The 24,517-nt window shown below is 37.5% G+C and overlaps 3 protein-coding genes across 5 annotated transcripts; 2 read left to right on the top strand and 1 right to left on the bottom strand.

Annotated features, from left to right (window-relative positions):
* Positions 1-592: 592 nt before the first annotated feature.
* antxr2b (ANTXR cell adhesion molecule 2b) lies at positions 593-11,031 on the top strand. Its single transcript, XM_079411323.1, has 18 exons — positions 593-998; positions 1,255-1,326; positions 1,716-1,787; positions 1,885-1,966; positions 2,050-2,154; positions 2,363-2,431; positions 3,059-3,139; positions 3,224-3,284; positions 4,654-4,752; positions 5,060-5,129; positions 5,520-5,598; positions 6,378-6,473; positions 6,573-6,623; positions 6,708-6,803; positions 6,885-7,058; positions 7,174-7,254; positions 9,862-9,930; positions 10,013-11,031. Exons 1-17 carry the CDS (start codon positions 853-855, stop codon positions 9,889-9,891), a joined length of 1,464 nt encoding a protein of 487 aa, XP_079267449.1. The 5' UTR covers positions 593-852; the 3' UTR covers positions 9,892-9,930; positions 10,013-11,031.
* Positions 11,032-11,441: 410 nt separating this feature from the next.
* LOC306865611 (progestin and adipoQ receptor family member 3-like) lies at positions 11,442-15,900 on the top strand. 3 transcript variants are annotated; one of them, XM_079410319.1, is made up of 7 exons: positions 11,442-11,589; positions 11,991-12,189; positions 12,267-12,429; positions 12,563-12,718; positions 13,118-13,315; positions 13,422-13,512; positions 14,526-15,900. In XM_079410319.1, the coding sequence occupies exons 2-7, from the start codon at positions 12,005-12,007 to the stop codon at positions 14,666-14,668; spliced, it is 936 nt and encodes a 311-aa protein (XP_079266445.1). In that variant the 5' UTR covers positions 11,442-11,589; positions 11,991-12,004; the 3' UTR covers positions 14,669-15,900. The 3 variants fall into 3 exon arrangements, with proteins under 3 accessions (XP_079266445.1, XP_079266446.1, XP_079266447.1); XM_079410320.1 differs by having other exon boundaries at positions 11,443-11,596; XM_079410321.1 differs by having other exon boundaries at positions 11,453-11,589; positions 11,908-12,189.
* A 217-nt stretch (positions 15,901-16,117) lies between these two features.
* Positions 16,118-21,346, bottom strand: LOC306865939 (annexin A3-like). Its single transcript, XM_079410799.1, has 14 exons — positions 21,170-21,346; positions 20,706-20,750; positions 20,514-20,561; positions 20,340-20,427; positions 20,114-20,208; positions 19,922-20,035; positions 19,724-19,814; positions 19,534-19,613; positions 19,374-19,430; positions 18,576-18,669; positions 18,326-18,421; positions 18,105-18,163; positions 17,850-17,972; positions 16,118-16,601 (listed from the first exon to the last, which is right to left on the bottom strand). The coding sequence occupies exons 2-14, from the start codon at positions 20,718-20,720 to the stop codon at positions 16,539-16,541; spliced, it is 1,023 nt and encodes a 340-aa protein (XP_079266925.1). The 5' UTR covers positions 20,721-20,750; positions 21,170-21,346; the 3' UTR covers positions 16,118-16,538.
* Positions 21,347-24,517: the final 3,171 nt, after the last annotated feature.

The raw sequence follows: 24,517 nt of genomic DNA, 5'->3' as shown, positions 1-24,517 counted from the left end.
AGTTCAAATCTATTAACATATTCACTGACGTGTTGCTTGAGACTTACTGATATAACAATTAGGCCTATATTAAAACTTTATTTGGAGTATACTTGTGCACAATGCACAGGCTAAAATGTGTTGTAATGTCACTGTTGACGAGGATTGTATGATATTGGTCTTTAAATGCAAGATATTTAAAGTGTACCTGAAGTATGCTTGTAATAGTTCCACTTTACCATAACCAAATTCCCTTCAGTATATCTTTCGTTGGACTTCAGCACTACTTCCACAAGTGAATTAAGTAAAAAAAAATGAGTTGTTCTAATTTAGCAGACATTATAGGCCTATACCAGTTTAGTATACCAAAAGTACAACTGCATGGTATTTTTATTAAGTACATAAATATGTAAATGCATTTGTTGTATACTTAGCATGACATGAATGTATTTCAAATACATTTTAGTATTTTTAGTTTCCACTATAGGGTAATCTAGTATAAAATAAGACCTGGTGGCATGATATCTCTTGATTAATGGAATAAAATAGGCTATTCAAGTTCAATGCAGTATATTACAGGTCCCAACAAAATGATCCCTGCTCTGTTAAGATCACACGCTGTTGTGTAAGGAGCGCAACTCCACATTCAGCGCATGCGCACTGAATCAATCATGTTCAAACCGGACCCGCTTTGAATAAAAAAATAACAACTTCACGGAATGAAATTAATCTGGAGTGGAGGACGTGGATATTTGAAAACGGGAGAAAGCGAATAACAGGTCCTGAGGTCCGCAGCAGGAGTGGCGTTAAGTGAAATAATCCACGCGCTTCAATTGCATTTCTATCACTGGATTTGACAACAACGCGCAGCACATGACAGGCATGAGAGGAGACAGCGATCATGCCATTAAAGCCGCTTGGGTCCTCCAACTTTTCTGCATCTCTCTCCTGACTTCCTTTGGGAATGGAGAAGATGGGTCCTGCCATGGAGCCTTTGATTTATACTTTGTTTTGGATCGGTGAGTTTCAATTGCTGTAATGTCTATATGTTTTATAGACTGTATGTTTATAAAACGTACCACACGTGCACACCTCTCTCTTTCTCGCTTTCTTTCGGCGTGTACTTATCTGACTGATATATTATCAATAAAAATAACTCCAATGAGGTCATTACTAGTCCTGGTATTTTTACAGTTTTTTCTACATAGCTCTCTCAGGAGCCCTTATATGGCCCTGTTTATCTTGTAATGCACCAAATGTTCACCATCATTCTAGGTCGGGCAGTGTGTCTGACAACTGGATGGAGATCTATGGATTTGTGGAACAACTGACTAATCGTTTTGTAAGGTAAGAAACTATACGTTAAAAGTTCTTTATAACCAACTAACAAATACCAAAAGCTGTTGACTGAGTTGCCTGGTACAAACCACTTGTCTGAGTCTCAAGCTCCTCCAGATGTGTGGAACTAAATATAAACTTAATTTTAGATTACTATATTTAACTTCAGTCATTGTAAAATGTATGTTTGGATTAGTGTGTGGTATGGTGACCTAGTTAATGCAAATTAGGGCACAGTGGTCAACCTCAAATAGTGCCACGGTAGTAATTTACACCAATCACTGCACTGCTATAAAGTTATATATCAGACTCTTTCAGAAAACATATTATTTTTCTTACCCACCCAGAGAGTAAATTTGATTTTATACTTCCTAACTGATTGTTTCTACTTCCTTCAGCCCGAAAATGAGAGTGTCCTTTATAGTCTTTTCCTCTAGTGCAGAAGTAGTCTTGCCTCTCACTGGAGACAGGTGCGTTTCATTCAGTCTATTGTGAATCACACCGTAATATTGTTAGTATAAATCCAGATAAAAAGCATAAAGCTGATGTATTTGCCTGGGTGTTTAGGGCAGCTATTGATAATGGTCTGCAAAGTTTAAGCAAGATCAGACCTGCTGGTGATACCTACATGCATGAGGGGTTAATAAAGGTATGTAGATGATATATTATCACCAAAAGCATTGCATCCTACTATATGTATGTCAGAGATTATAACAAATAAAAACATTTTAGGTATTAGAACAAATGACTACCCAGGGCGCAAGAGCATCCAGCATCATTATAGCATTGACTGATGGGAAGCTGGAGGTCTATCTACATGATCTTGCCGTGAAAGAGGTAAAGTAGCATAATGCATATATGAAATATTAATATTGCATAAGCATTTATTACATGGAAACTATTACATGTTTGAACTTATATAAATGTTCAGATATTTAATATCTTCCACCTTGTTTTGCAATATAGGTTTGACATGTTCTGGGTTTATATTATGCATATTAATTTTTAATAAACTATTTAATGAATTCTCCATTCACTTTCTCAGGCTGATCAGGCAAGACAGTATGGTGCTCGGGTATACTGTGTTGGCGTGAAGGACTTTGATGCAAACCAGGTAAGACTGTTCATCAGAGAGATGGAACTTGCTGAAGCCTAAATATTAAAGATGTACAATTTTAATCTACTGAATAAAAAAAACAAACAGAAAATCCCATTGACTTACATTGTATATTATATCTAGAGACTACAATATCAGATAAACTTGGAAGTGGACTCTTTTGACTTGGATTATTAAGCAATCAGATAGAAACCCTAGCATGATTGGTGCATTTCACACTGGCAAGCAAAAAAATTTTCTTCAGAAAATGTAAAAAAAAAAACTATTTTCTAACATTCTGTTTTGTCTGAATATATTATAGTTCATTAGTTGTTGGTGCATCACTGTCAAGGGAATGTTGTTGTCATGACGATATTGTTTTTTCATGTGCATTAGTAGCAGCATTAGTGTAACAGAGGGATCTTTTATATTGACGTTGGTGGATGAGCTTGTCCGGGCAGGGTGCTGAGTGTTATTACATTCTGCAGAGCACATATCCGGCCCGTTTTACATTAGCAAGAGATTGATTCTGGCTTGGGAAATGATAGTAAGATTGCTTCAAGAATTGGAAGCTACAGTGATGTGAAATTATGAAAAGAAAACTAATTTCTGACATAATACGCCAGTTTTAATATCTTTTCATAGCTTACAGATATTGCAGACAGCAAAGATCAAGTGTTTCCTGTTGTGGATGGATTTCAGGCCCTCAAAAACATTGTAAATTCGGTGAGGTTTAGAACAAACAAAGAGTTCTTTTCTTACATGCGGTTTGTATGCTACCTTCTAATTGACTTGTATTTGTGTTTACAGATTTTAAAGAAATCCTGTGTAGAGATTTTTAACCTTGAGCCCTCCAGCATTTGCGTGAATGGTACATCTAAGTCAGCATTTACATTATTACATGGTTCAAGTGACCAATTCTGATTTTTTCCTCCCATGTGGCACAGATCGGATTTAACCAATGAATATGTAAGCAGGAAAAAAGCACATGGATTCTGATATTCATTGAAATAAATCAGATAAGAATCAAATACATGCGTTGTCTACAACGTAAGTGGACAGATTGGACATTTCAGGGTTGCCAGGTCTGTGAAAAAAAACTCAACTGCTATTGAAAAATAGCCCAAAACTAGGCCGATCACGTTTTTTCTGTGTTGAAATAGTTTGAAAGAGCAACAGTTTAAAACTAGCCCAATTCCACGGTAAAACTGTGGACATGGCAACACTAGGATATTCCCCAGTCAATGCGAGTTGTACGTTATTGAAAATGCGACAGTGGCAATTGACATTGACTCAGGTGGACACTTTTCTAGGCAATGTTCCAAGTCTGCGGTTTTCTCTGTGGTTTTCTTGGTGTCCACACCGGTCGTGAGTGGCGCAGTATGACACAATGCAACTAAAGACAATAGAACACATTATACTCAGTAATGCTGTGCGGCGCGATGTGGCGCGGTGCGACACAACAAATCCCTGGCATTAAATTGATGCCTCATTCTAATTATGACGTACTGACACTTGCAATGGTCACTTTGCCACGTCCAGTGTAGACAGACTTTACGGTGCATTGCACAGGGCATCTGCGTTTATGCTCCTCATTTACTTTGAACGGGTGATGTTATGCGTTGCCAAACCGAATTGTGGATCCGTTGTGTTGCGCCACTGGCGTTGCTCATGGCAGAACTTTTCAAGCACCAGTGCAGGTGTCAGCCAATCAGATCGCCTTATTCAAATACCCTAACCAATCGCGTACATGCAACACCAGAAAAGTAATGTGATTGACGAACGAAGTGATCAACGTCGACGCCCCGTGTGAATGTACCATTAGCTGTTGTGGTGAGCCACAACAACTGTCGCATCCATTGTAGACACAGTGTTACGCTGTTGCTGTGGGTTGTTTTTTAGTTTTTTATGTTAAAGTGATCTTCACCTCACTCCAGAATGTGATTTCAAGGGACCCTTGATGGAGGGGAAAAAATCATGATTGAGTTTGTTGACCTGGCAACCCTGTTTATGGGTCAACATCTTAACTTGAGTTGTTTCACCAAGCGTATAGCATAAATGCAGATATTGGATATGGGTCTCTTTTAAAAGTCAAAAAATTTGGATAGAGTCAACAAATCAGAATTGGGCATCAAGACCTGCAGTGTAAATGCAGCCTAAAAGGTTCATGTAAACATGATTTTTTTATCCTTTTGAACTCATGATCATGACAAATTTCTGTGTAAAACGCTGTGTTTTAGAAACTTTCAGCATTGTTTTGCGAGGAAGGGGATTCATGCAGGGAAGAACCTCAGAAGGTGTGGTCTGCACATTATCTGTCAATCAACAGGATCCTTACAGTAAGCCACTGAATGCATTCCATCTATTATAAAACATAAGACGCACTAGCCACAAAGATACGCCTTACAAAACAAGCCATATAATTCACCTCCCTATTCAGAAAATCAATAAATAGCACATTAAACCACAATGTTATTATTATTCTCTAGGAAGAGAGGTCCTAAACTCTGCATAGTCTCCAGAGGCTCTTGCTCTTTTTAGCCAATGGGGAAGTTTCATGCAGCCACATCCTTAAATAAGGCCTCTGTGTTTCAGCCTGCATTTGGCATTTTACGGCAATCTCATGCTGCTCTCTCTTCCTTCTAGATGAGAAGCCGAGTGCAGTGAAGGATAATTACGTGCTGTGTCCAGCGCCAGTGTTGACCGAGGTTGGACAGTAAGTGGCATTGGACCAGCTTCAGTTGGAGAACAGTGGCTCTCCATTCAGAGCCACAGCTGTTACAAGCCGACATGCAGAGGGAACGAGTTCATCATCTTTTCCCGGGGGTTTTTATCTCGGTTTCTGTTTATAGATTAGCTAATAGACAACTGATAAGGAGCAGGCTCAGTGCAGGACTGAAACAAAGCAGCGTGTGTGACGGCAGCACATTTTTGTTTGCCATAGTGAGCTGCCTTAAAGAGACATGCAAAATAAGCCATCGTTTGCTTTTCAAGAGATATTCATCTTGTTGTTTTAAAAAGAATACTTTAGTACAGCGCTGTTGGTCTCTTTGTATGTTGAACTATGCTCCACCTCTGTTATAACGGACTTTCCCTCTCTCAACAGCTCCCTCGAAGTGCTCATTAGTCTGAATAATGGGCAGTCTTTCATTTCAAGTCCAATCACAATATATGCCACTACATGTGTAAGCACACAATACATTTTTTAACAAACCATATTTAATAATACATAAATAAATAGTCTGGTTATAGGAACATAATTAAACCAAAGTAGTTGGTTATTGCATGTTCTCTTAATACAATGCATTGTAATATATATATATATATATATATACACTATTATTGTATTTTTGTAATATCTGAGTAAACGTGTTTTATTTTCATTTATAATTTGTATTATTATTATTATTATTTTTTTTTAGTTGTTTTTTAATTTTTAATTTTATTATTTTAAAAAATTATAAGTAATTTTAGTATTTAAAGTTATTTTATTTTAGTTTCTAATTTTTAAGTTTTCCCCATATTTTTAAATATATTTCAGCTATATTTCAGTTATATATAATAGTGCTTTGAAAAGAAGGCTTTCCTGCTCACCAAGGATTTATTTGATCCAAAAAAAAAGTAATTGTGTGATATATTATTACAATTTAAAAGAGCTGTTTTCTATTTGAGTATACTGTAAAATATAATTTATTCCTGTGATGCAAAGCTGAGTTTTCAGCATCATTACTCCAGTCTTCAGTGTCACGTAATCCTTCAGAAATCATTCTAATATACTGATTTGCTGCTCAAGAAACATTTCTGTTTATTATCAATGTTGAAAAAATTTTTTTTCAGGATTCTTTGATGGATAGAAAGCTCAAAAGAACAGCGTTTAACTGAAATAGAAAGCTTTTATAACATTTTAAACATCTTTATTGTTTTATGATTCTAAATCAAACACATTTTTTTTCATTTCTTATAGTCTGATGGGATAGTGATAGTGATTGTCATCCTGGTGCTGCTGGTGTTGTTGGGTTTAATTGTGCTCTGGTGGTTCTGGCCTCTCTGCTGCATGGTGGTGAGCACTACAGATACACATCTTGTGTTATTTTCTGCAAACGTGTATATTAATGAGATATTACTATTTATACGGACTGTTTTTCTACTCCTGTGACAGGTAATCAGAGATCCACCCCCATTTCGCCCTCCGCCTCCATGCCCAATACCTGTAGGTACAGTACATTGGGGCTTGAAATAAATTTGAATTTGGAGAACTGACGATTTCTTGAAAAGCATGGTATATATCTTACAGGAACCTGAGGAGGACCCTCTGCCGAAGAAGAAATGGCCTACAGTGGATGCATCTTATTATGGTGGCAGAGGGCCTGGTGGCATCACACGGATGGAGGTGACCTAACAATCCAATGCAATCCAAAAAAAAACGAACAAAAGTTCTATGGATATACACTGAAGCTTAAAACATCCACAGGTTCGCTGGGGTGAGAAGGGCTCTACAGAGGAAGGGACGCGGTTAGCGAAAGCCAAAAATGCTGTGGTCAAAATGCCAGAGGAGGAGTTTGAAGAGCCTGTAAAAAGACCCCCACCCAGACCACCACCAATATATCAGGCCCCAGTCCCAGACAAATGGTACACGCCCATTAAAGTAAGTTTCCTTGTCAACACATTGGCTTTTCATTGTTGGATGACAGTGGTAATGTATGTATTTTTACAAATGCCATTGTGCTTCTGTGTATTTTTCTGTGATGTGAATGTTTTAGGGGCGTTTTGATGCTGTGTTAGCATTGCTGCGTAGACAATACGACAGAGTTGCTATCATGAGACCCACAGCAAATGACAAGGTACGGTCACCTGATGACTAATTTACTATTTTTTGTTCCCTGTAATTCTGCTTTATTTGATGTTTGATTCATTGCGATTTCCCTCTTGCGTCATTCTCTGGGGTTCCCTTATGGTGTGTGCATACCAAAAGTGCATCTAATTATTTGCGTTAGTAGATTACATACAAAGTCAATGCAAGGATGCAAATAGATGCAAATTCGCACCGGGCGATGCAAATAAAACAAATTGGTTGGCCTCAATCGCGTTTTCCGCCCAAGTTGAAAAATGACGAAATGTCTCGCAAGCCAATCAAGAAAAACATCCCACGAGTATTCCAGAGCAATAACACGATATCTGCGTAAATATATAGATATAGACTGTCTATATATAGTTTAAATTGTATATATTTTGATAAAATGGAAGATATAGATTGTACTGCATGTTAGCTTGCTTATTGTGCCCAAGAGCATCATTTATTTAAGTCCATATATGTCTTGCTAACAAGAAACTATGCTTCTAACCACAGGTCGAAGGCTGTAGTTCCAACCACGCAAGTTTGTGACGCTGTTTGGGAATATTCATTTGAAATATAGCTTCGGGAAACACCAACTTGTTGAACTATGTTGGTAACGACGGAACTTGTGAGCATAGTTGGCTAACGATGCTTTTAGGAAACGCACCCCAGGTCAGGACATGTTTTGAAGCATGACTGCTGGTTTGAGCTGGTTTAAGCTGGTCATGTGCCGGTCCTAAGCTGGTCCTGAGCAGGAGCTAGTTGCTTAAGGCCCTGATATTCTTCAAACTAAATCAAAGAACGGAGTGATATGATGTTATTTCGAACAAAATCAGGCTGAACCGAAGTTCGTTTTGAGTTCATTTCGGCAGTTTGAAATCGCTCACCAAAACTTTCTGGAGGAGTTCGTTTTGGCTCCTAAACACCTTTGAGTGTTTATAGCAATCGGTGGGTGTGTTCTGGAACTCCACCTTCTTTGATGTGTGTTTTTATTTTTTTTCCCTGTTTGTTTCTCATTCAGCCAGAGACCAGGCAGAACAACATCTCCAAGTCACTAGCAACATAAATACACTGTGCCGAATAGCTGAGCTGCCACAAATACATCCGCACCTGTACAATAGCTCACGTAGAGACTATCCATCTTATAGATTCAGAGAAAGCATTTAATTCCTAGAGAAATTGTAACGAAACTTGGTGTCGACGACCCGCAGTTATGCAAAAAGCGACGTAGAGAAACATCAGATGCAAGTTTTCCAAAGCCATGAAAAGAATGAAAGGAAAGAGTAAAGATATAAAGTAGCAAGTACCAAATACATGTTTCAAATAAATGTTACACTATACTGCTGCTGCTGCTGTTGTTCTTTCAAGAAGCGAATTTAAATGGTATGCAATAAATGAAATGCCAAAAGAACATACAATAATAAACCTTTGTTTAGCGCAGGGGTGTTGGAATGTTCGAAAACAGCTACCGTCGCTCAGCCTTTTCAAACTTCTTTTTGTTACCAAATGAAGAACGAAAACAAACTTTGTTTGAAGTATATCGGGACCTTTAGGACCAGCACAGAACCAGCACATGACCAGCTAAGGACCAGCAGCCATGCTTGAAAACATACCTAACCAGCATATGCTTTTTTTCAACAGGGGAGAATATGATGCCTTAAAACACTGCTTATGTGGAAATCTCTCTAGGCTGTAGAACAAAGGCATTGTGTTGCTCATGCAACCGCTTAGTTCAGTACCTCATTTGGTCCGCTGAAAAGGCTCATTAGCACTAATAAGCTGCACAAACGAGGCTGACAGTCCTGTCACAGACAGACCAGATCACACTCTCGTCATACATCTCGTTACGGTGGTACGTCTGTGTGCGGTGCTCCGACTGGTCATGAACTGACCCTCAAACACACACTCATCAGAGAGGAGTTGTCACTATTACACTCATTAGGTTGATCTGATTGTCAGAGTTCAAGTTGTCATGATGTGGCACTCTGTGTCAGCAGTGTCAGACACTTCACTGCCAAAAGTGACCTCTGACCTCGCACTGATTGCACTGTGACACTTAGTTTGAGTTTAACTGAATGTCCTTCTAAGGCACAATGAGAATATTGTTGAAGTGTTTGGCTATAGGCGGCAGTAGATCATTGCACAAATATTAATTAATTATTTTACTAAAATTCCTATGGGAGTTTTATGTTTTTAAGGCCTGTTCTTACCAAGTTTGATTACTAAAATGCCTAAATTATTTTTTTCTTAAAATACATAAGAAAAAGAAAAAAAAAAATCAGCTTTTTCTTACATTATTCCCTGTTTATTATCTTTAGGATTTATGTGTTTAAAGCCTTTTGATGTGAATACATGCAACTTTTTTTTTGTCTACCCGAATGATAAAATGTGCCTTCAGATCAATAAACAGCCACCAAGCAACCGACTGCATAGCAATACTTGTCAGTGAATGGTGGGTGAAAGATGAGGCCATAGCTAGTAACATGAGGCAGAGACATTAGGGGATTTGATTTGTCATATTTCACATTCATAAGAGATAATGTAAGAGGGGGTGGTGGGACAGTCGGTCCTCCATTATGGATCTGTAACATCCTGCTTTCATGCTGTCTTTCAGGGGCGCTGCATCAAATTCAACCGAGTTTAAACTCATTGACCAAATATGATCAATGACCTTTACTTTAAAGTAAGTTCTCATCAATTTTAAGATACTATTTGGAAAGCCCAGAAATTCTGATGTAGGATTCACAATAAATATTACTTTTCAGGTACGTTCAGACAAAAAGGATTGGGGGATCCACAGCTGTATGGACTCAGCGTGAAAAGCTGTACTTCTGAATGAAAACCTTTGATTTTTAATTCTATCCTGCTGATTTTTTTTCTGCATGTCTTTGAATATGGTTGAATTCACTGCTTTTATAACAATTAATTTTCTTCAGGTTTTCTAGTTACAAACCAATACAGTACCTTCTTGTGAGTGTATTATGAATGCGTTTGTCAAGGAAAGAAAATGTAAATTATTATTTTTATTTCCAGTTATTTTTTCATTATTATTAGTAAAGATGTTAATTATGCAGTAAATTCACGGAGATGTGTATTTAATTATTTGTTCTTGTTTTTATTTATAACACTTTGATTTAATCAATAGATTACATGTTTGACACTGTTTGTTAATGAAGTAAATGGCATATAAATCCAATTAAATAAATTATAGTAGTTCACTAAAATTGTTGTGGAAACTGTGACACATTACAGTTCAAAAGTTAACTATTTAAAACAAAAAACAAAAAGAATTAAAACTTTAATATTCTGCATTAAATTGATTATCCAAAAAGACTAATGTTGCAACAGATTTATTGTTGTTTTTCAGATCATTTTGAATTTTCGCTTCATCAAAGAGTACTGAAAGAAATGTCATGGCTTCCACAAAAATATTAAGCAGCAGAAACTTTATAACTCTATATAAACTTTATTTCAATACGTATAATAATAAGAACAGTTAAGCTCCAATAATAACTGAGAAGCAAATCAGTCTATTAGAATAATTTCTGAAGGATCATGTGACTCTTTTCAGGTATGTTGAATTCATCAGTTAAAAATACTATAGTAATTTATAGTAAATACTATTAGGCTACTATGTTTTTGAACCATACTATAGTAAAGTGTATTATACTGTATATATTACAGTATTTACAACCCTTTGTTAATGAATGCTACATCATACTGTACTAACTGATAAACTGTAATAAATACTGTAGTATACTTTAGTTTATACTACAGCAAACTGTAGTGTATTGTATTATAATATACCCTATAGTTGTAGAAAACTTAGTACAGTATTGGGTAAAGTAATTTGTTTAATTACTATACTTGTTATATTACCACAGCAACTATAGAATTGCCCAAACAAATTAATTCAAGTACTTTACTATACTGTGGTTCAAAAACACTATCAATTACTATAGTATTTCTTCCTTTGTTAATGAAGATCCATTAGGCTAAATTAAATTATAGGCCTAGTAGTTCACTTGTGAGCATTTCATCAGACACGTTATTTAAATATGTAACGAAATCTAAACGAAATGTTACCTTTTTGTAACATCTTTTTAAAACATTAATTGTTTCATTTCTTTGCATATATATGCTTTTTCCATTAAAAACATAATTCATGAAGCTGTCGCATTGCGCGTCTGTCGCAGGATTTGAACGTCACACACTCGCCTCGTTAGCCTTTAGCTTGTCGGCTAACCGCCGGTCATCAACATGACGCTCATATTCTGTTATTAAGCAGAAATTAAGAAACAAAAAGGGCTGAATGGGATAGACGGCAGGTCTTTGCCTGGAGGTGAGAGGTTTGTTGTACTTACACTATTTAAAAGTCTAATCTAATCCTCATTAAAGAGCAGTTGTTGTTGTTAGTCAGACATCAGCGGCACAAACTAAACATTTATGTATGTTCAAATCTTTAGAGCAATATACGGGAATTTATAGCTTGTTTGGTTGTGTTTATAATAAAATAGTTATCAAGAAAATATAGAGAGTTTTATATTTGAATAAACCTTACTAGCCACAGATTACAATAACGTTACATGCAAAGTTATTAAAACCAGTAGTAACGTTACAGTTTTAAATCTTGACAGTTATCTTGCTGATCTGCTTTTAGGGCTTTAATGATACTGTGTGTATAGGGAGCTCGCTGTTTTGAGACACAGCCTTATTGAAACGAATAAGACATTGTTCCTCCAGCTACATGAACCAAGATGCCTCCGAGCATCCTCAAGAGCACTCATTACATTGAGCTGGGCAGTTATCAGTACTGGCCTGTGCTTGTGCCGAGAGGAATCCGATTATACACCTATGAACAGATCCCAGTGTTTCTGAAGGAGAATCCATACATCACAGATGGATACAGAGCACACCTGCCATCCAAACTGTGCCTCAAAAGGTGTGTTTCTTTCCCTTTTGATAGTTTAGATGTGTTGCCATTCGTTTACTCGTATCATTATTTCTCATATGCCACAGCATATTCATCCTGTCCAATGAGACGGTGAACATCTGGAGTCATCTGCTTGGGTTCCTGCTGTTCTTCTCGCTGGGAGTGAATGACATGGTCACAGTTCTGCCATCTGCGGGGGCGTCACGAGAGGACTATGTCATTTATTCAATCGGACTGTTTTGTTTTCAGGTAATATATAAAATGTATGGTAGGAAATGGGTAATATTTCTATTAATGTGCTTTGATAATCATGTGTAATACACAGGAACAAATAAGTGTTACACATTAATTCATGGGTTTTCTTTTTTTATTCTATGGTCAGGTTTGCATGCTGTGCTCTGTGGGCTATCACTTGTTCAGTTGTCATCGCTCGGAGAAGACGTGTCGCCGCTGGCTTGCTCTGGACTATGCTGGAATATCCGTGGGGATTTTGGGATGTTATGTGCCTGGAGTCTTCTATGCTTTCTACTGCAACAGTGTATGACAGATGTGTTTTATAAGAGCAGACTTAATGTCTAAGGATGGATAGTTTCTTTTTACAGCTTTAATTTAATTTGTATTGTTTTCATTGCATATATTAAATTAAATGTACATTTTAATTTGTTGAATTAGTTACATTGAATTATTTATTCTGATGTTATTTATTTATACATATTTATATTATATACACTACCAAGAAGTCAGAAGTTTAGAATAATTAAATTTTTTATGTTCCTGAAATTTTATGGGCCTGCATTTATCTGATCAAAAATACAGTAAGACAGTAGTATTGTGAAATATTATTACTATTTAAAACAGCTGTTTTATATTTGAAAATATTTGAAAATGTAATATAATCCTGTGATGCAAAGCTGATCATTACTGATGTTTGTTTCAGTTTTGGAGGCAGGTGTACCTGCTGACGGTGCTGGCTCTCATCCTGGCTGTGTTTGCGGCTCAGATTCATCCGCTCTACCTCACACAGCAGTGGAAGAAACTGCGCTCTCTCATGTTCTGCTCAGTGGCCGGATACGGCATCATCCCAGCCTGCCACTGGGTCTGCATCAACGGAGGATTTGACTCTGAAATCGTAAAGGTGATATATTTGCATTGGGACACTGTGAGGAGGGAAATGGCAATATATCACTTCTACCAGCGAGGGTTGTGCTACTATTAATATTGATCACTTCATCTCTTTTCAGGTGTTTTTTCCTCGAGTCATGATCATGTATTTGATTGCCGCCTCAGCATTCCTTTTCTACGTCAGTAAAATACCAGAACGATACTTTCCAGGTGATATTTTTCTATACTAAATTGCTGTATTTTATTAAAGGAATAGTTCACCCCAAAATGAAAATTTGCTGAAAATGTCCGGCCATCCAAGATGTAGATGAGTTTGTTTCTTCATGTGAACACATTTGGAAATATTTAGTATTGCATCATTTGATCTGCTGTGAATGGGTGTCATCAGAATAAAGGCCCGGGTATATTTCACTTTACGCATTTCGTTCCGTCTCGCGCTCAGCGACACATGTGTAGTACAATTGTCTGGACTCGCGTCTCTGCTGCCTTTTTCTTGCACATGAGCTGTTGTACGCACACCGTCCGTCTCAAAACATTGCCTCCTGATGACGAAAATTACGTAATGCGGACGGTGAGCCTTAATAAGTCCAAACAACTGATAAAAACATCACAATAATTCACACCACTCCAGTCCAAAAAAAACAAATGTCATCAAGGCATTTTAACTGCATATTTCTCTCCTGATTCAGACGCAATATTATGGATAGAGGACTTTTAGCCAGAAGCAATGATTTGAAGTTAAAACATCTTAATTATGGAATTGTTTCTTACAAACACACAGCATTTCACTTCACAAGATGTTAATTGATGGACTGGAGTGGTGTGGATTATTGTGATGTTTTTATCAGCTGTTTGGACTCTCATTCTGACGGCACCCATTCACTGCAGAGGATCCATTGGTGAGCAAGTCATGTAATGATACATTTCTCCAAATCTGTTCTGATGAAGAAACAAACTCAACTACTACTTCAAGTATTCCTTTAATCAATTTTTTTTACCCTTCTTTTTATACCACATATTTGGAAAAAATCTTTTTAAATACTGATGTTAGATTTTAAGTTCTTAAAAACTATCAAATCCAGATCACCAATCTAATTCTGGTTTCATGTTGTGCTTTTTGAAATAATCTAATTAAATAAAATTGAATTGACCAAATTAGTCAAGAGTCACATATACGCTGTCAGAACAAATATTTACCCACCTTTTTATGTCTGTCCTCACAGGCCAGCTGAACTATCTTGGAGCCAGTCATCAGCTCTGGCATGTGCTGGTGGTGGTCATGTTCTACTGGTGGCACCAAACCGCTATCTACATCATGAAGTACAGACACAATCAGCCCTGCACGGACTTCAGCAGTCATGGTTAAACACGGTTATAAAATCACCTGAGCCATTTATGTTCAACAAATTCATTTGGTTTTTGTTTGGCATTATTTGAAGTTGTGCTAATAGAATGAAACTTTACCTGTCATTTGCCTTTGAACTCCCTACTGTAGGGTTACGTGCAATGAAAATAATGTTTCGTGCAATCCTCTGCCTGAACAAATGTTTCATACATATTCTCTGCTGGGTATCAAGTGTCTTTGTCTGTTACTTCATGTATTTTGTTTTCTATTGAGCCTTTTTCCCATGGTATCATTGGGGTTGTGAAACTATACATGCTGATATGTTGCCTCACTTTTCTGGAATGTCCTTAATTGAAATGCTCTTAACTATCACTGTTCTGTGACTGTAATACTGTAATTTTAGTTGTTTTTTGAAATACTTGTAAAAGGAGTTGTTTGATGTATTAAACACATTTGAGTTCATGTATAAAGCAGCACTGGAACATTGGGGAAGTCGTGGCCTAATGGTTAGAGAGTCGGACTCGTAATCCAAAGGTTGCGGGTTCGAGTCTCGGGCCGGCAGGGATTGTAGGTGGGGGGAGTGAATGTCCAGCGCTCTCTCCACCCTCAATACCACGACTGAGGTGCCCTTGAGCAAGGCACCGAACCCCCAACTGCTCCCCGGGCGCCGCAGTATAAATGGCTGCCCACTGCTCCGGGTGTGTGTTCACGGTGTGTGTGTGCACTTTGGATGGGTTAAATGCAGAGCACGAATTTCCGAGTATGGGTCACCATACTTGGCAGTATGTCACTTCACGTCACTTCACTGGAAATTGGGCATTTAAATGACCAAGAAAGCATTACTTAAGTACTTTTTGTGAACAATGGGTCAAAATCACTATACTTGAACATATATAAGGGTGACCACTACAAAACCTTTAGTGTGACTGGTTCTCCATCTCATCCTTTTTAAACGTCTGGGGGTGGTTTAATTTTCTTTATTTGATATAATGTATGATATATGAACTGCCTGTCTGAATGAATATCTGAATAAAATCTTGTTTGTACCTCGTGTGCATTGTGTAGCTGTACAAAACGGCTTGTTTTGATATCGCAAACTGGTGTGTTTTACCATGTTATTTTAATGTATAGTCTTAATTATGAACACTGGTTTGTAGTGCAAACATGCAAGTACTGCACTTTGTTATTCTCGTTATTTCCCTACAGCGGCTAATAAACCTGTTTCAAGTCTTATCAGTGATTTCTTTACTGGTGAAAGGAGCTAAGAATCTTTTGTTGGGTTTAGCAGCATATGCAAACATCACTTTCTCATGACAATCTGCATTGTTTTGGGGGATTAGATATTAACAATCTCCAAATGAGGATGAAAATCTAATTTCAGGAGCTGAATTATGACCAAATGTCATCCTAATTCTGTTTTTATATGTATGTATGAGTGAGTGACAAGGCAAAATGAGCAGTCTCTTAAATGCTTGTCCCACTGAAATCCCAAGAGATTTTAATCGTTGACCCCTTTGGTATCAAATACATGTACTTCACTGCCACCCGCTGGATCAGGGACAAAACTACACATTGAAGACTATATCAAAATGTCAGAAAAAAAAAAGTTTATTCTTCAGTAACTGTTAGCTATTCATTCATTATGTAGACATAGAGTGTAAACATTTTGGACAAATTAAAATTCCGTTTCTGATACTAAAATATTTTGTTATTAGGGTTACTATAAAACCAAGTACAAGTTATATATGATTATAAACAATCAAGTTAGTTCAAGAATACATTTCATAAAGCTCTTCTGATTTATTGACAGTATTTTAATTGTAATAAAGTTATATTTGGACATTCTTTCACATTTTAGCAGTGATGTATTCTTCTTTGGCAGTGGATACATTCATTTCCCATCTTCACCACAGAGCTTCAGCAGGGTTTGACGAAAATCCCCTGATGTTTCAGACTGCAATAAATATATAAAAAGAGCATTATGAATGTGACTAGTGACATTAAAACTCATACTGCACTTTCTAAACGTTTACAATCTTTATGTATTTATTATTTAGAAATATATATATATGATCTTTGCTAAAAGCACTGGTTTTAGTGTGGCAAAAATGAAGAGACTGTAGGGCAAAAGCAACTTCATAGTAAAGTATGGAAAGGGAACAAACAAAGAAATAGGTCAATGCTTTAAAGAGGCAGATTTGTGATTACAATAGGGATGTCAGGTCACACTGCAAAGCGTGTTTGATGGTCTAACAGAGTATGTAGAGGCACACATTCTGGTCAAAAGAATGCTGCAGTACAATGTTAAACACGTTTTCGCATTTGGTTTTACGCTGAACCTCAGAGAAATCGGTATGACTTTGGATGTGATCATGCAGTCAATTGAATTAACTAATTATGAACCCCTTCGAGATGCATCAGCCAAATGCTGCCTTGAGAAGCCTACTGTGCGTGTTCAGAAGTCATAATCCTGACTACAAGCGATTTTGGTCAGAAAATAATGGACTTGCTTGACAATTTCATATCTAATTCTCCCTTTTTGACAAAGATGGGATGCTTTTTGAGGTTTTTTTTACACAAACTGAAAAGGAAAGGATGTGCAATTCATGCTTTTCTATGCATTTTACAATTCTTGTGCAGCCACAGTGAATGATGGTAAATGTTTAGTTACAAAAAAAAACCATCACCTCAAAAACCTGCTAGTGATTTATGATAAGCTTTATAATTATTCTTCATTAACAGTGCACAAAATTCATTCAACTATAAGTCGTTTCGGATGAAAGCATCTACCAAATGAATAAATGCATGTAAACAAATCAACACAATTCGAACTTAATTACGACCAATACAAATGTACTCATCATACTTTTTTTCACTAACACGCCCCAACTCAGTTAAAACTAAATCTAGTCTCCCTCTGGTAAATACAAAATTATAGTGGCATTCATGTGCAGTCAATTTGAAAATCTGATGATAAACACATGACTTGAATGCAGCATTAGCCAATAGAACACACACTAGGCCCTACAGGGTGGGGCTAATCACCAGTCCCGCCCACTGAGGATGTCAATCATTTCATCTGCAAATCCTTATCCGACACTGGTCAAAGTTACCGCCTACCACTGGCACTGGTGAATGTTTCTACAGCATATTTTTTTGAGTGTAATGTGCAGTGTGCAAGTTCTCAATGAATGCTTCTTACCTCAATGTCAGAGTATAAAGAAGTGCCAAAGAGCTTCTTATATTCTGCCTTGATGTCCTGCAGGTCGACCTCTGAACGGCTCACTATGATTCTAGTTAAGGTAGATTCAGTGGTACCTGCACCCTGAAAAAAGTACAGAAGTTTCTTGTTCAAAAATAGTTTGCTTATAGAGGCATTGCAGAATCTTTTTCACTGTACATCATTTTTTGTAATGTGACAGAATAGGGGAACTGAATAGAGAAAGACAGTTCTAACCTTCATGCTTTTATACAGACGCTCCGCCAGGTATGCTGGGACGCTCTTCACACATTTCACTAAAGCGGAGACATTTTCAATTAGATTTTACAAGTGCAAAATTAAGTAAGAAACAAAATATAAAATCAAATACGATTAAACAAAACTGAAAATACTTATGCATTTTATGAGGAATAGTAAGTGTTTTAAACTCCAGATTATAAAAAACCCTTTATAATCACCTATAGCCACCAGAATCTCCTCTAGTATTCCAGACATCTCTCGTTCAATGCTTTCCTGAAGGGTCTTTCCGCTCAGACTCTTATACTCAACCAGAGCTGAGAGATAAAACAACATTTCACACACAGGAACACTGGTTTTGAAACTACAGTTCTTATGTATGACTCGGTCACATTTAGTTTACAGTTCATTCAGAAGTATTACAAAATAGTATATAAAATGAGGGCTATGAAACTAAGCCAGCAGGTGTACTTTGTCTGAGCTGAGGAACGCTCCTGTGGCAGAGGATGTCGATAAACTTGCTCTCGTCTGTTCCCCACTTTTTCTCTCCTGCCTCGTACAAGATCTGCACAGTGGGAAAAATAAAAGATGATGTTTTGAAGAATGTTGGCAACCAAACCATTTTGGTTCCCACTGACTTCAACTGAATGAACAAAAATAGAATGGAAGTCAATGGGATCTTCTTTCATGTTCTGCAGAAGTTCTGTCATGAAACTCTAGATGGCGCATGCTGGGGTTCTAACTAACATAATTAACAATCACATCATTATTCACATGGCACAACTGAATGGTTTCTGTCACAGCAGCAGCCAATGAGCTTGCTGCTCAACATTCAAATACTTGGCTAGTGTTTGCTGTAGCAGTGCTCCTCAGAACCCTCCACCTTCCCCAGCTCCACCTGTGTAGATTTGCTATGGGGTAATTTCATATATGCAAAGCAGCAGTATTTTCTACATCCCACATATCTGTGGATGTATTGGCAGTAGCAAGTCTCAGTACAGCAGCAGAGCAGATGTAGAAGACCAAACACATTAACATTATCACATATATGCTAAACTCTCTGAGAGTTATCATGGCAAAGAAACTCATACAGGTTTGGGACAACATGAGGGTGAATAAATGATGAAAGACTTTTCGTTACACAGGCGTACATGGGCAGAATAACTTAGGTATGTGGGTGTATATTGGTTTTTTTTTTTCATTCTTAGCTGAGTTCGGTTGTACTTATGTATACACCTGATAAAACATCAGCAAGTGTTTTCACTTCACCTTGGCATCCTCTTTAGCTTTTGCCACATCAACATTGGTACTTTCATTCCTCTTGCCCTTTTAGTTAGAAAGACAAACCAATTTTATTGAGACAGCTGCATCACTTATTTGAATGAATTTAAATATGATGCAGGACCAAAAACAACTGATTTGACTGAACCTCAGCGAGGATCAACAAGGACTTTTCAAAGTCCCCTGACACCTCAGATTTCAGGTCCTGAATTAGAGCTCTTCCGGTTTCTGGAAATTAGACAACACTTAAATGAGGCCCAATGTCAAAGTACCACAAAATATTGTAAGAAATATTTCTAAAGTCAAAAAAATTTAAAGTAACGTTAATAAATACAAACCAGCCAAATATGCATCACACATAGCCTTGATTTGATGGTTGGAGCGCGATGCAAAAAGTTCGATCAAAACGCTTTCGCTTGTCCCAGCACCCTGTGATCAAACTCAATCTGTTAATAACTTCATTGACATAATCTTGGTTAAATTCAAAATACAGGCATCTAAACTATTATCAGTCAAAAGGAAAATGCATTGCATACTTTTATAGCCCGTATGAACTCTTGGCAGTCAAACTTAGCAGGAGGAGTGATCAGGGCCACCAAAATATCCTCAAAATGTCCGTGTGTATCACCTTCCAAGTCATCACAAAGAGTCTAAGATGAAAAACATAAGCATGTTTTAAAAATCAAACAAGTTTGATCAACATGTGTACAGGTAATATGGTGCTTTACCTTCCCAGTGGCGTCCTGATACGCTTTACAGATCAGCTGGCGCTGGGCATTGCTTCTTTGAGTCAGAATGTCAACAAGAGTCTTTTCAGTAGTGCCTGAGGAATTACAAACGCAAACACACAGTTCCTCATTGTGACATTAGGCCAACTGCCAGCAACAGAGTTTCAACATCTCAGCTGGATGTGTGTAAGTTCACTAAAAGTCCACACCCAGGAAAGTGACTTACCAATGCCTTCCATAGCTTTCCTTAAAGAGGCAGCATCCTCACCCGGATTAAAGCCCGGCTTCTCCTTAATGGTGCCACGTACTGTTGACTTAGTAAAACATGGATCATGCTGATAAACCTGCTTAGCTATCTATATGACATGTATAACTGTATAAAATGCAATAACAATCTTACATTTACAGTCAAAGAGGAGGGGGAGTCCAGGAGAAGATCCAAATCATCCTGAAAATAGAAAATAAAAAGAACTAAGTCTTCTGAAAAATGATTACCTTCAGGAAATATCACTTTCAGAGCAAGAAATGTAAATGTAGGGTCACTTTATCCTGAAATGGTTAAAGTAAAAATGAAATAAACAACCGTACTGACCCATACAGAAGACATTCCTGCTGATGTTGTGGGTGGGGTTTAGTTCTGCAACCAGATATTAGTTAGTTATATTATAACATAAATATCAACTATATGTCTATAAATTTAAACTTGTGTCACTAACACAAGTTTTCAAAAGCATTAAGTAGCAAGTAATTCTCGCGCATTTTTAACGCATTAATGAAATACGTGTTAAAAATGGAGGATTGGATCCCGATTATGTCACATTGCACAGTTTATTCTCGATGATATTTCATATGCGATTCACAAGAGCATGACAAAATCCGCTAACATCATCACTACGTGCTCGCTGAGAGCAAACGCAACACAACGTGAAAATATGGCGTATTTTACAGATGAATACTTGGCAACACATATCATAACAAACTCGACTATTTTGGTAAGCGCGCGATTGGCTTTAACGCTGATTTCTATAGACAAAGGAACAAAACTTTCAACTTTACCTTTGTTAAAGCGCCTCCGTCCACTATAAGCCACACCTTTCACGGGTCTCTGTGTCTATGGACTACACCCAAACACACCAGAGGATATGAGATCATGAGCTCGTGTATCACGCCTGGTTTACAAACTGAGAGCCACAAAGCCTATGTGAGAAATGTGGTGATAAACCATTTAAATGTGCAGTGAGGGCCAGATATTTCAGATCATTCGTGGCTTCTATTTTGCATTTGCATATTTTAAAATACAAATATATATTTTTAGCTTATAAATGATATTTTCAACATCATAAATTGCTTGAAATTTGTTGTTGTTATTATTACAAAAGTAGTAGAAAATAAAGTTTCATTTCCCTTCAGCAAATATTTATTTTCTTATATTCTTTTCCAACTATTATAAATAAATACGTGTTTTCGGAAAGAAAAGCTTATGTTTCCAGAACAAACACTTCTGGGGAGTCGAGATCATTAGACCTGGTCTTAATGGACTGTAGTTTGTGACATATGAAGGCCATATTTTACATAGCTACAAGTTTAATGAGTCGTGGGAGCATATTGGTGCCAAAATGAGCAAGAAACCTTATATCCGGAAAGTGACCCTGACTAAAATCAAACAACACTTCATAATTTCCTGTGCAAATAAGGAAATTGATTTATTATTAACTTTGGGTCTTTTGCCAGAACCAGCAGCTGGTTCATTAAAATATGAAACATCAAATATAAACATGTTTATATGAGCTAACTGAACGTTTCTGTTTGATGAGTAGCCTACATTGTTTTAATGAACATTTAATCTTGGTAGGAAAAAACAAACATTTATGTAAAATATCTTTTCATGAAAAGTAATAACAGTATGAAGAACCTCTAATACATGACCTACAGCTTTATTTTACTCATATTCAAATATAAAACGAATACAAAGAATGTATTTAACTAGACCTTTCCTGTTCAATTAAGTTGTGGAAATCATTCTAAATATGTGACCCTGGAGAAACAAAACCAGTCTTAAGTCGCTGGGGTATATTTGTAGCAATAGCCAAAAACACATTGTATGGGTCAAAATTATAGATTTTTCTTTTATGCCAAAAATCATTAGGACATTAAGTTAATATCATGTTCCATGAAGATATTTTATAAATTTCTTACCATAAATATATCAAAACTTCATTTTTGATCAGTAATATGCATTGCTAAGAATTTCATTTGGACAACTTCAAAGGTGATTTTCTCAATATTTTGATTTTTTCACACCCTCAGATTCCAGATTTTCAAATAGTTGTATGATGTATAAATCTCAATTGCGAAAAATGGACCCTTATGACTGGTTTTGTGGTCCAGGGTCACATATATAAAACCAGAAGAAAGAAAGATATCAGTTTTAAATGATCAGTCATAAGAAAAAAGCAGCCAACTCTGTGATCTTTACTAGCCCAACAACAATACTCACCAGAGACAGATGTAATCAGATTACAAGATCATTATAAGATGTCTCCAAAGTCATTGTTTTCAATGTGATTCTCCTCTTTTTGAATCCTACAGCGCAAAGTGCAGAGCAGGTAGACACAGATGAGAAGATAGACGGAGACCACCGACCATATGACCGTCCCATACAGAACAAACAACAACAGGTCATCAACAGGTTCCATCTGCATCCTTACTTCAGGACAAAACGCAGACATGAGAGTGAAGTATCTGACAGTGGCGTTACAAAAATCACTTTGACGTCATGGAAAAATATGAGGGAGTAATAAAAAATGAGTTCTTAACAAATACAAACCGTTATATTATTTATGTGGAGCACAACTCAATTCACATTCACACATAAATAAGGAATATACACAGGAACTGACAAGCTTGCATAAAAGTACTGCGGACTGCTGAAAAATAAGTGTTCAAACAATGTATTTCTGCAGTCTCAGCTACAAAAAGATATTGAATTTTTGCAATTATTGATCAGGAAAAATAATTTAGTTCAGTAAACATGTTAACTAAAGCCTCTGTTTATCAGAATCAGAATGAGCTTTATTGGCCAGGTATGTTTACACATACAAGGAATTTGTTGTAGTGACAGAAGCTCCACAGTGAAACAGAAAGACAGCAACAGGACAAGACACAGATAATAAAAATATACAAATATCCAAATAGGCAATGTACAAAGCAGCAAAAACACAATATATAATATAGACAATTGTGTGTGTACAGGTCTGATATGTGTAAATTTGAAATGAAAAAATTAGATAAATAAAAAAGTAAGCAAGTGTAGTGAATAAATAATAGAGTTGTGTGTTCCGTGTTTTATTGTCAAGTGTTCATGAGATGGATTGCCTGAGGGAAGAAACTGTTCCTGTGCCTGGCCATGCTGGTGCTCAGAGCTCTGTAGCGTCGACCAGACGGCAACAGTTCAAAGAGGGAGTGTGCTGGATGTGTGCTCCCTTTTGCTCACTCTGGATAAGTACAGTTCTTGGAGAGTGGGGAGGGTTGTACCAATGATTCACTCAGCAGTCCGGAGTACTCTCCGTAGTCTTCTGAGGTCAGATTTAGTAGCTGAGCTGAACCAGACAGTTATTGAGGTGCAGAGGATGGATTCAATGATGGCGGAGTAGAATTGTTTCAGCAGCTCCTGTGGCAGGTTGAACTTCCTCAGCTGGTGAAGGAAGTACATCCTCTGCTGGGCCTTTTTAACAATGGAGTCAATGTGAATATCCCACTTCAGGTCCTGAGAGATGGTGGTGCCCAGGAATCTGAATGACTCCACAGCAGTCACAATGCTGTTCATGATGGTGAGTGGGGGAGTGCAGGGAGGTTTCTCCTGAAGTCCACGATCATCTCCACAGTTTTGAGCGTGTTAAGCTTCAGGTTGTTAAGACTGCACCAGACAGCCAGCTCCTTAACCTCCTGTCTGTAAGCAGACTCGTCACCATCCTGAATGAGGCCGATCAGTGTGGTGTCGTCTGCAAACTTCAGGAGCTTGACAGAGGGGTCTTTAGAGGTGTAGTCATTCGTGTAGAGGAAGAAGAGCAGTGGGGAGAGTACGCAGCCCTGAGGAGCTCCAGTGCTGATGGTACGAGTGCTGGATGTGAATTTATCAAGCTTTACTAACTGCTGTCTGTCTGTCAGGAAGCTGTTGATCCACTGGCAGACGGAGGTGGGGACGGAGAGCTGGGTTAGTTTATTCTGAAGGGTTTCCGTGATGATGGTGTTAAAAGCGGAGCTGAAGTCCACAAACAGGATCCTCACATAAGTCCCTGGTCTGTCCAGATGCTGCAGGGTGAAGTGCAGTCCCATGTTGACTGCATCATCCACAGACCTGTTTGCTCTGTAGGCAAACTGCAGGGGGTCCAGTGAGGGTCCAGT

Source organism: Barbus barbus (assembly GCF_936440315.1).
Source record: "Barbus barbus genome assembly, chromosome: 47".
In the NCBI taxonomy this organism is placed as follows: Eukaryota; Metazoa; Chordata; class Actinopteri; order Cypriniformes; family Cyprinidae; genus Barbus; species Barbus barbus.
The sequence above is the reverse complement of the archived record's forward strand: the minus strand, read 5'-3'. Positions and strand labels throughout refer to the sequence as shown.

What these genes read in the sequence shown, in the direction of transcription:
- antxr2b (XM_079411323.1), top strand. Translation starts at nt 853, where the DNA reads ATGACAGGCATGAGAGGAGACAGCGATCATGCCATTAAAGCCGCTTGG. An exon ending in GGCCTCTCTGCTGCATGGTG is followed by an intron (nt 6,474 to 6,572) that starts GTGAGCACTACA and finishes CTCCTGTGACAG; the next exon opens with GTAATCAGAGATCCACCCCC. An exon ending in AATGGTACACGCCCATTAAA is followed by an intron (nt 7,059 to 7,173) that starts GTAAGTTTCCTT and finishes TGAATGTTTTAG; the next exon opens with GGGCGTTTTGATGCTGTGTT.
- LOC306865939 (XM_079410799.1), bottom strand. An exon ending in CCTCCTCTTTGACTGTAAAT is followed by an intron (nt 20,428 to 20,513) that starts GTAAGATTGTTA and finishes TGTTTTACTAAG; the next exon opens with TCAACAGTACGTGGCACCAT. An exon ending in GTGTGATGCATATTTGGCTG is followed by an intron (nt 19,614 to 19,723) that starts GTTTGTATTTAT and finishes TCTAATTTCCAG; the next exon opens with AAACCGGAAGAGCTCTAATT.
- LOC306865611 (XM_079410319.1), top strand. Translation starts at nt 12,005, where the DNA reads ATGCCTCCGAGCATCCTCAAGAGCACTCATTACATTGAGCTGGGCAGT. An exon ending in TCGGACTGTTTTGTTTTCAG is followed by an intron (nt 12,430 to 12,562) that starts GTAATATATAAA and finishes TTCTATGGTCAG; the next exon opens with GTTTGCATGCTGTGCTCTGT. An exon ending in ACCAGAACGATACTTTCCAG is followed by an intron (nt 13,513 to 14,525) that starts GTGATATTTTTC and finishes CTGTCCTCACAG; the next exon opens with GCCAGCTGAACTATCTTGGA.